At 33.8% G+C, this 11426-nt stretch overlaps 1 protein-coding gene across 10 annotated transcripts in view; it reads right to left on the bottom strand.

Moving 5' to 3' along the window:
- Positions 1-1999: 1999 nt before the first annotated feature.
- The window catches only part of NEK1 (NIMA related kinase 1), a 67255-nt gene continuing 57828 nt past the window's right edge, over positions 2000-11426 (bottom strand). For all 10 annotated transcript variants that reach the window (XM_026699708.2, XM_026699712.2, XM_026699711.2 and 7 more), the window contains 4 exons: positions 7009-7208; positions 4797-4930; positions 4128-4260; positions 2000-3082 (listed from right to left, as the gene is read on the bottom strand). In XM_026699708.2, coding sequence (XP_026555493.2) covers positions 3069-3082; positions 4128-4260; positions 4797-4930; positions 7009-7208 — 481 coding nt within the window. In that variant the 3' untranslated portion in view covers positions 2000-3068. The remainder of the gene's footprint in view (positions 3083-4127; positions 4261-4796; positions 4931-7008; positions 7209-11426) is intronic.

The raw sequence follows: 11426 nt of genomic DNA, 5'->3' as shown, positions 1-11426 counted from the left end.
CCTGTAGGCATTGAAGGAAGATATAGTATTTAATTGCATGGAAAGACTTTCCTCCTTCCAAAACCAAATGGGTTGACTGGTGCTATGTTAAAGCCATCAGACTCCTAAAACATTTCCACAATCAGTATCCCAATAAACCTAAGCAAGCTAACTATTTAACTGTCTTGAGTTTTTCTCTCTCCCTTTTATTGTTTTTTGTTTCTACAGGACTAATGTCTGTATTTAGGGGAGTATCATGTCAGGTCCACCATTGCCGGAGGCTAGGGGTTACTGGGTGCTATTTTTGTTAATTCAAATATGGGAAATAGGGAGGGGGGAGTGACAATGAAAGAAGACTGCTAAACCAGCTTGTACTGAGATCTTCAAGGCTGTTTACCCTGAGAATGGAATGTTACCAGTTTGACACTTCGGTTTCCCAAAACGTCTTACCAGCATTGCATTGGCTAGCCAGGGGACTGGTGGGAGTGGGAAATGAAAAGAATAGTTTTGTATTTTGCATGGGAACACTAGATTGCACATGAGTTTACTTCAACCAGTTTCTTTCAGTAAAAGGTTCTCTGTGTCAACCAAATAGAATCATTATCTCTGTGCTTTACTTCTTATTTTTTAATACTCTTGGATTGGATTGGTACTACAGCTATTCATTCCCAAACTACTTGGGCTTGTTAATCCTGTTTAAAACTGAAAATAAGTAATTCATCTATCTCTTTCTAAAGGAAGAAATATTTCACACTGATTAGCTGCCTTGCTTCCTTCGCATGCCTTGCAGTTTGAAGAAAGGAATTTCCTTAACCAGCCCAGTGGGGTGTTAAGGTAAAATGTCTCAGGTAAAATATAGTTCTAATATGAAATTTTTGGAATTAAGATACTTGCAGGACAACCATCAACCGATTTTTTATTGTTTTCAAAATGCCCAACAAGAATGTATGTTTCAGACTATAAGGATTTTAGGATTTTCATTTATTCTTTTTTAATTCCTTCTATGTTTCCTGTGAGTCCCTTGGACTGCAAGGTGATCAAACTAGTCAGTCCTAGAGGAAATCAACCATGACTGCTCCTTAGAAGGCCAGATCCTGAAGATGAAATTCAAATACTTTGGCCATCTAATGAGAAGGAGGGACTCACTGGAGAAGAGCTTAATGCTGGGAATGACTGAGGGCAAAAGAAGAGGATGCCAAAGAACGAGGTGGCTGGATGGAGTCACTGAAGCAGTCAGGGTGAGCTTAAAGGGACTCCAGGGGATGGTAGAGGACAGGAAGGCCTGGAGGAACATTGTTCATGGGGTCATGATGGGTTGGACATGACTTCGCAACTAACAACAAACAACATATGTTTCCACCACCAGCAATTGCTACTGCTCTGTAAGTTCTACCATAACACAATACTAATCATGGCTAAGTGGGATCTCTTTATCTGTATATGTCCAAGGAACCTGGATATTTCTGTTCCACAAAGGGAGATGATATAGTATGAATTTTACAGAGAACGGCTGGCAGTAGTTCTGAGATGGCTGTGATATATTAACACAATTTGGACAAGGCAAAACTATGTACAAGCAGGATTTACTCCAGGCTGACTAAGACCAAATTACTACATGCAGAATTTCCAGGGAGGGAATATTCCAGAGATGAAGAGAAAACTATATACAATGCCTTTTAAATTTTCTTTTCTATCTTTTAGTTTAGAAGGTTGGTTTAAATCCAGCAAATTGTCTATTCTTGTAGATTTTGTTCATATCTATGGAGGGAACATTCCATGGAAAGCAATTTCTACTTCAACTAATGATTATATAGTCAGTAAGAAAGCTTCTTGCCTTTTGCCGTCTGGAACCTACATTTATTTTCATAAAATAGATGTATACATTTTTCTATAATTGCCTGTAGTGCAAACTAAATTTTAGTTTAAAATAAATACAAAATATGTTTAATTTTGTTTCTTTTTCCTGGAATATAAACACGGAAATTCATTAGCTGCATAAATCAAGAAAATCCAAACTACCATACAAACATCTCCAATATTTATTTCATATAGTTATAATTAGTTTAAAATTTTAATTGTACTTTATATACAATCCACTTTCCATTGTTAGCCAGGAAATACAGAATTATATTTTCAACATAAACCGTAGTTATACAGCTGATTCAGCTGGTCAATACTGTTACATATTATAAATGCTTTGATTCATCATCTCGCAAAAATTCTCTTTCCCCATTAAATAATTACTTTTCAGTGAGAAAAGAGCAGAGGGGAAAAAAATCCAGCTTCTTCCTTTTAAACAACCCAACTGTAGAATATGAATCTAACTTTCAAAACAACAGTAATACTGCATTTGTTTTTGCTAGGATAGCCTTGTTACAGGCGATTGAAAAAAGCAGCTGACTTTGCTGTCACCAGAGTACTTTCTGAAAGCTTCTTTGATTTACAGTGGAAAATCAATGCTGCAAGCTAAAAAAACTGTATTGAAACTGAGTTGAGAGATTTCAAAGAGAAAAATGACATAAATACTGAGAATTGTAAATAATTTTACATTCATATTCTACAGCAAAATTAAAAAATAAAGTTAATATTAAATGCATGTAAAATGTTCCACTAATTTCAGGGAAATTACTTCCAAATCGTATGCACTGAAAATCAAGTAGTATTACTGAAAAATGGTCATCCTAAGCAGAAACAAAGTCATCTTTAAGAATTTCATCAATAGCAGTCAAGGTTTTTAAGAAGATTGTTAGGAGCAAAAAAATATATTATTCTGTTCGCTCCTTTTTACTGCTTAGATCATGTGCTTGTTCATACATGATACTTTCAAACTTAAATTATTTCTGTCAGTCCTTCTATTCCTTGTAATTCATTTTAAATAGAACAGTCTTCAATGTGTTACTGAAGGATTGAAGCAATATATCAACAGATATTTATAAAATGGTGAAAAGAGTCATGTTTTTTTCTATTTTCTTCATGCAACCAACAACATTTTGTGTCTGTTCCAATAAAGTGTTATTTTTGTTGTACCGTTTGTTATTACAGAATAAAATCCATGCACCTGCTTTTGCTTAGAATGTCACCAAAGCATGTTATTCATCATTGTCTGCAAAGAAAGATTTTAAAATATTTAATTATGGGAAAAACAGTTTTTAGCAAGCAGATTTTTCAAAACTGCTAATCTAGTAAAAGACAACAAATACTGCTCTCTAAGAAATAATGAGAAGTATTAAGTAAATAACAAATTCTATTTTTATACTTCAGTTAAAGTCTTCTCAATTTAATTTTTAATTTTACCATGATTCATGTTGCTTTATATATTAATGTTTTAGAGACGTATACTTCTCCTATGTGAACAAAAAGCTAGTTTTAATAAATAGCGTGGTACAAATCTAACATTTAGATATCAATCAGAAGACTAGTATTTAACTTGTAGGAGAATCATGTGCCTTTCCCCCTTTACTTCTGCAACCTTCCATCTCTGTTTTAGAAGCTAACCATGATGCAATATTATATCTGCATCAAATTTATTTAGCATATGACATACATCAATTTAATGATAAACCTAGATAGACTTTAAATTAGATTAGATAGAAGTATTAGTAACAATACCACTCAATTTGTATTAATATTAGACATCTGTAAAATTGTTTCATATTAGTTATGAAAGAATGTCAGGAACTGGCAAAATCCTGTTTTTGCCTCTTTTAATAATAGGCAAAAGATCAAGATCAATATTAACATCACACCAAGGCAATAACATAATTACACAAAACCCTGTATATATTTTAGCATATTTACTTTCTGTAGTATGAACATATCTAATAAAATTTCTATTAAAACATTAAATAGAAAAATGTACAATTACAAATTGCTGTATGACAAATTGGACTATGTTCTATCCAAATGGGCAAACCCAAGCTGAAGATATTACTACTGGATAGAATCTTATCAATTAGCAGAATTTTGGCAAAAGGTTAAAGAAGTAGTTCTATATTTAACATTTACCAGTTAAAAATACTGTATATAACTTTCTAGAATATATAGAAACAACTGTTGAGCAACAAAATACAGCACTGTACACAACAACTAGCAATCCATGGATTGGCAGTCAGCAGAAAACAGAAAACATGTGCTTGTCAGATATTTACCTTCCTGGTATGCTCCATCTGCCATTACTAAATGGAGAATTTTAGCATACTGATGTTTATGTTCATTTCCTAAAATATTTTCAACTATTGTTGAACAAATATCAATGCGTTCATCTTCATCTTCATGTATAGCCTAGAACATAAGGCATAAAAGTGTACCTCTTAACGTAAATCTAAGTAAAGCTATCATTATTAAGCTACCTTTTCAGTGGAAATCTGGGAAGGGTAGTAGAAGTTGGCAATTATGGAGGAATGTCTCTAAATCTTATTGTTCAGAAAATGATTAGCAGAAAACATACAGGATACTCCACCAGCCATATGTTATCAAGAATCAGATAAATGGGCCTCTAGCTCCTGAACACATGAATTATTTAGAGAAGGGGTGTCAAACTTGCAGTGTCATGTGCCGTCGTCACGTGACATTTCGTGACTTTTTTCCCCTCCACTAAACTGGGGATGGATGTGGCCAGCATGTTACTATCCAGCCCTTGGGCAATGAGCTTAACACCCCTGACTTAGAGCATCTCTAAGAAACTGTATGTTAAAACTCATTTGAAAAGTAACTATATTAACTTAATTTCATTTTAAAAGTTCTCATATTATAAAGGAGATCATTATTAATAGATGATAATTTTGCTCCATTTTCTTCATATTAAACATTCTACAAACCTTTATTTCTTCATAAATTTTGATGAATTTTTCAAAGCCTATTTCTTTTTCCAGGTTACACCTCAGCTCTTCTAGATGACTGAACACACTATTATATTCCTCACATTCGCTGGCATTATCACCATCACTATTGTCTATGAAGAAATATGAGAAAACATTTTAGCATTCCAATTTTTATTGTAGCATTACTTATTTTATCCTTTTTCCAGTTCATGTCTAAATTTTGAAGTTGTCATATGCATGCTCAAGACTTATTATGAATATTCTATAGCTTCATATGACTATATGCAAATATTACAGTAAAATAATATGGCTGCATATCTAAGTGTCAAAGTAGCAATAGTAATAGCACTTAGACTTATATACCACTTTATAGCACTCTCTACGCAGTTTCCAGAGTCAGCATATTGTCCCTAACAATCTGGGTCCTCATTATACCGACTTCAGAAGGATGGAAAGCTGAGTCAACCTTGAGACAGTCAGGATTGAACTCCTGGCAGTGAGCAGAGTCAGCCTGTGATACTGCATTCTAACCACTGCGCCATCATGGCTCCTGTAGTAGTCACTAGTCAGTCTTGGAACAATGTGATCTGAAGATTTATTATTTAAATTAGTATAAATTGGTTTAAATTCAACTACTTTAAGAACTAATTACAATGTATATTCATTTCTACTGCATTTACAATTATTATTTCAAAAATATCAAGTTTAGAAAACAATGTACCACCAGGTAAAAAAAAATTAACCACAGGGATCTTGTCTAGGCATCTGCAAGCACAGAACATTCCTGGTAGCGGGGAGGAATCTGACATTCAAGAACGTAAACGTAAACCCCCAATATAAAAAAAAAATGAAGCACACAAACTCAAGCAGCATTTAACATTAAAAAACAAAAAAAATCAATTCACGTTTACATCTATTAAGCATTAGTTAACTCACATCAAGATCTTGTATCTACGTAATGAACGTTGATTGCAACCAATCATTAATAACTATATAGACTGAAATGTGATATTTTTTTAGTTTGCAAGGTGGTAACTATGCATTGAAAACAATATTCAAACTGTGCTGCCTTGAATTTCATCAGATCTTTTTCAGCTTATTATATCAAGTACTTCTCACAACAATGGAATTCTGGTGACATAGCAACAGATTATTCCTATGGCAATGGCAAAATAATATTTATTAAAAGTTTGCTCACTATAAAATAGTATTAATGAAAGTAATAAATGTTACAATATTAAAATCATAGATCAGAAAAGGACCCTGAAGGGCACTGTCTACTTTCTGCTGAAACTGATCCAATTAAGAGCTACCTATTAGCTTTGGATAATTTAAATGCTCTGTTAATTAATTTTTTTCTAACAGTTAATCAAAATCTAACTTCTTGTAACTTAAATCTATTATTCTATGTCCTGTACTTGGAATGCGAAAGAACAAGCCTTGAATTACTTACATCTTTTCAGGTATCTGAAGGATGAATTTCCACTGTTGTTTCTAAATATCCTCAGTTATTTCTATCTCCTTTTGTAAGTTTTAACTTTTAATCATGTTCTTTGAGTTTTTAGCAATTTTTCTGAATTGTTCAGAACCGGACATAATATTTGAGATTGGTTCTAACCAATGGAAAATAAATAATTATTTCCCATTATCTTAAGTGAAAAAGTTTCAAAAAGTTGCCATATATCTTAATTATTTTGTGTATCCAATTAAATAACTTAGGACTGTACACACCTTCAACGATTTCCATACTTAGCACAAATCTCAAAGTCAAATGTAGCAAGACATTCTCTACCTGTAAACTGTTGCTCTGTAAAATTAGAAATACAGTTTTGAAGGATGCTGACACATTAGTCCTAAATATGCAGTGGTAGATTGGACAGAGCTTCAGTATGACCTATATTAAGAAAATTCCTGTTCATACCTGTAGTAATGGGCAATCAATAATTGAGTACCACACTATTCTCTTTTTAATGGCCATTTTGCAGTTATTTACATGGACAACAATAGTTCAATCTCAAGCTGCCTATTAATTCAATTAATGCTAAATAAAATGCTTGCTGAGTAAATTTGATAAATGGATATATACGGAACATTGTCCTAATGATTTGTCCTTGAGGTTAACTTCGTTTAAACATCATACAAGCTGATTACTGACTCATAAACTTTCATACTTACCTTTCTATAAAACAATTACAGAACCAAAGCATACCTGAATGCCATTCTTCATTAAAAGCACTTTCACTACTGAAATTGTTGCCATCATCTTCCGCTTCTGTATCATTTTGTAGGCATTCGGCTTTTAATGTTGCTTCTTCCTCTTCACTAAATTCATCACTGGGTTGCTCTCGAAGTAACTGCTCCATTGATGCTTGAAGCTCTTGCAAATCTGTATCTGTCTCCCCAAAAATACTGCAACACAAATTTTTTGGCTATTACTTTAATCAAGAGAGTGAATTCTTCAGAAATGCTGAAGCTAAAAGTGCAAAACATGCTTTTATCCACAATAATAGCCAATACTGATCATAGACAACGAAGACTGTGCCATGTGGTTATTCTGTCATGTACTTGCTGCACTAAAATCACTTCTCTGTGGATTTTTTATATAATTGCAAATGGCACCCTAATCTGATGTGGATAATTATCAGAAAAGTATTATTTTGCATTAGACGTAGCAAACAGATATGAGAAATGTTAAGTTATCAAATCATTCATAAATTTAATTTTGGATTTTGTTTAAGTGAACAGCGTTATAGAATATACTATAGATTGAAATATATCACATGAATTGGACCTTGTTTTATACTGATTTGAATACTGAACATTTTACAGATAATTTCTGTTCCATTTATTCAATTTAACTCCCGCCTTATGAATTCAAACCAGTTGAGGTTCTTTACTTAAGAAGTAAAACCATTTTAACACTGAAATCAATAATAGGAAGTGCAAGGAAATTTGAATGACAAAGAGAAGCCAATACAATCTTAATTCATGTCATTTTCTCAGTTTAAAAGGAGTCATAATTTAAAACTTTATTCTTCATCTCATTGTCATTTTGATAGCTCTTAGCAAAGAGGCTTGCTGAGGCCTTACCGGGAAGAGAAATTTTCCTAAGTATGACATATCTGAGAAACAAGTCACTATTTCAGAACAGAGTGTTTGGTTACAACAAATAAATGGAAAATCTCAAATTCTAAAATAGAATTCCTCAAACCATTTTGCAAGAAGAATGTAAAAAAGTAAGATTCTAATTAAGAGTGATGATTATTTTTCTCCATGAATAAAACAATTAGCTTTTACAAAATGAAATTGGTATGCAGCCACTGAAACAAAGGAGAAGAGATACTAGCTGTTACAAGACTTAAGTTTTGAATATTTAAGAACTGCTTTATAAATCAAGAAATTCACAAATAACTGTGCAACTGGATGTACTACTTTGGTGAGAATATGGGTTGCAAATCTTCACTTTCACCACTAATACCTGACATTAGCTTACATGCTAATGAGTATCTTAGTTTAAATATACATATCTCCTGAATGGTGGCTTCTGACATACACAAAAGGTATATTGCTCTGTATTTGAAAAGGAAAAATCTAAATTTTAAACACTGAGCAGAAGTTGATGAAGAAATTAAGAAATTGTTGTTGGACTGAAGCTGAGAAAAAAAATTAACAGAGTTTCTGAAAGCTTCAGATTAAATTGGAATTTCCAGGAAAAAAAGTAAAGCCCAGTTAAAAGGAAGCAACAGAATTCAAGAAAAACTATTATTTCTATAGAAATAAGTCAGTATGTTTTAACTAGCTGTTGGATTAAGTTCAGATGATTGCTTTGCTTTTGTGTGTTGTTTTGAATCCTCATTTTATATCTTTTATCTTTGCCAGCTCAATAATTTTCTGTACTTTTATGCATATTCCAGACTGCGCCAGAGGAAATAATTTCTCTTAAGATTTTTTTTTTGGTGGTTTGGAATAAACTGAAATTTCATTCCAATTTCTCTATAGTATTTAAAATGAAAACATGTAACAGACCATTACTATCTGACGTATTCCCTAAAATAGTGCGAGTTCTTATGTTAATTCTCTTTTAAAGTTGCTGCTTTGATTGGAATAGGTCTTCATTTATCTGTTACAAAAAGTATGTTGACATTTTAATATACAAGTTTACCTGATATTTACCAAAAAGACAGCACAAGTTCTGAAAGTCCTATCTCTCACATCATTGTTAGGAGATAGGTGCCATGAGAGGAGATCCTTGGCAAGTATAACCAAGCCAATAGATATGGAGAAGGACCTATACATTGACTACTGTGCCAATTGTATCAAAAGTAAGTCATGTACCCACAACTCAGCATCCAACTCTACATCATCAATCCAATGCAAAAATTTATGCCACCAGATAAAGACTGAATGCATAAATTATCACATTAAACAAGAGGAAAACCTTCTGCACACAAATTCCACCCATGCTTTCTACAGTTTTGTAAACAACAAACTTAAAGACTCGAGGTCCATCCCACCCTTAAAAGGACCTAACGGTAAAGACTGTAACAATGAAACCATTAAATCCAACCTTTGTAAACCATTCTTTGGCTCAAACTTTGTAAACAGCAATGGATCATGCCCAATATTTCCCAATTGAACCACAGACTACAATGATCTAATACATATCAATTTTACAGAAGATAATGTTGAAAAAGCACTATGCAATCTAAAATCATCTCTATTTATTGGACTAGGTGGACTAGGTGCCTACTTCTTTAAAAAGCTATCCACTGCCATAGCAGAACCTCTAAGCATAATCTTTGAAAAATCTTTCAGGACCAGCTCCTTGCCAAATTTTTGGTCACTAGCCATGGTCATCCCCATCTTCAAAAAGGGAGACCCCAGCCTAGTTGAAAATTACAGACCAATCTCTTTATGCTGCGTAACCTGTAAAGTCATGAAATCAATTATTAACCAATCCATTATCCTCCACTTAGAGACAAACAACCTACTCTCTAATAAACAATTTCATTTCAGAAAAAAACTATCCTGTAATCTGCAACTCCCACACTGCAAAAACATATGAACTACACAACTTGATCAGGGCAAAGCAATAGACATTATATACATAGACTTCTGTAAAGCCTTTGATTCAGTGCTACTTCTAAAACTAAAATCTTATGGTATCTCCGAACACCTGCATAACTGGATAGCTGCATTCCTGTCAAACAGGCGACCAACAGTCAAAATAGGGAGTGCCCTATCAAATCCTGTACCTGTCAACAGTGGTGTCCCCCAAGGCAGAGTTCTAGGACCAACTCTCTTTATACGCTACATAAATGACCTCTGTGATCATATTAAGAGCAACTGCGTTCTTTTTGCTGATGATGTAAAGCTATTCAACACCATTGACAATACTGCTACCCTTCAAACAACCTCGACTATGTGTCAGAATGATCAAACAAGTGGCAACTTCAAATCTCAACAAACAAATGCTCTGTCTTACATATTGGTAAAATAAATCTGAAAATAAAATACAAGCTGAATAGTCAAGACCTTGTTGATGATCCAAACTCCATCAAGGACCTTGAAATACCCATCTCTAATGATCTAAGTGCTACAGCCCACTGTAACTACATAGCCAAAAGGGCATTAAGAGTTGTTAACCTAATCCCACGTAGCTTTTTCTCTGGTAATATCACACTACTAATTAGGGCATACAAAACATTTGCTAGACCAATACTCGAATACAGCTCCCACTACATATCAGATATTAATGCAGTCGAAAAAGTCCAGAAATATTTCACGAGAAGAGTTCTCCACTCCTCTACTCGTTGTAGAATACCTTATGCCACCAGACCTGAAATTCTAGACCTAGACAACCTAGAACTACGCCCCTTCAGTCTGATCTAAGTGTAGTACATAAAATTATCTATTGCAATGTCCTACCTGTCAATTAATATTTCAGCTTCAACCACAACAAAAGAGCACACAATAGATACAAACTCAAGGTAAACTGCACCAAACTCGATTGCAGGAAATATGACTTCAGCAACACAGTGGTGGTCAATGTCTGGAATACTCTACTGGATTCTGTGGTTTCTTCCCCAAAGCCCCAAAACTTTAACCTTAGATTGTCTACCATCGACCTCACCCCTTCCCTAAGAGGTCTGTAGAGGGCGTGCATAAGCGCACAAACGTGCCTACCGTCCCTGTCCTAATGTTTCTTTTTATTTGTATCCATTTCATGTATTCATAACCATGTTTATACTTATACCTGTTATCTAATACTTGCTTGACAAATAAAATAAATATCAAAGATCCAGGATATAAAGGCTGGGGTGAGGGTGGGAGGCAGGAAAGTTCTCCAGCCTACTAACCTATAAGTTCAGCAAGCCCTGCTATCATTGCTAATGAAGGTAACAAAGTGCATAAATGAAAACTTGTTTTAATGTCTAAGTCTATAGACATTCTGCCTGTTTCTCAAAACCTTTTGTGCTCACTTCCAAAATGTTTTTTGCAGCAAGATATTCAGTTTTCTTTCCCAGCCATTCTATTGGTGATCACCCTTCTGTGATTACTACATTCCAATTTCTCCAATAAAATACTTTAAAATATTCTACAATTAAAGTAATGAATGATTTCCAT

The sequence above is a fragment of the Pseudonaja textilis genome, chromosome 6, assembly GCF_049901715.1.
Source record: "Pseudonaja textilis isolate UNSWEBS1 chromosome 6, rPseTex1.2, whole genome shotgun sequence".
NCBI lineage: Eukaryota > Metazoa > Chordata > Lepidosauria > Squamata > Elapidae > Pseudonaja > Pseudonaja textilis.
The sequence above is the reverse complement of the archived record's forward strand: the minus strand, read 5'-3'. Positions and strand labels throughout refer to the sequence as shown.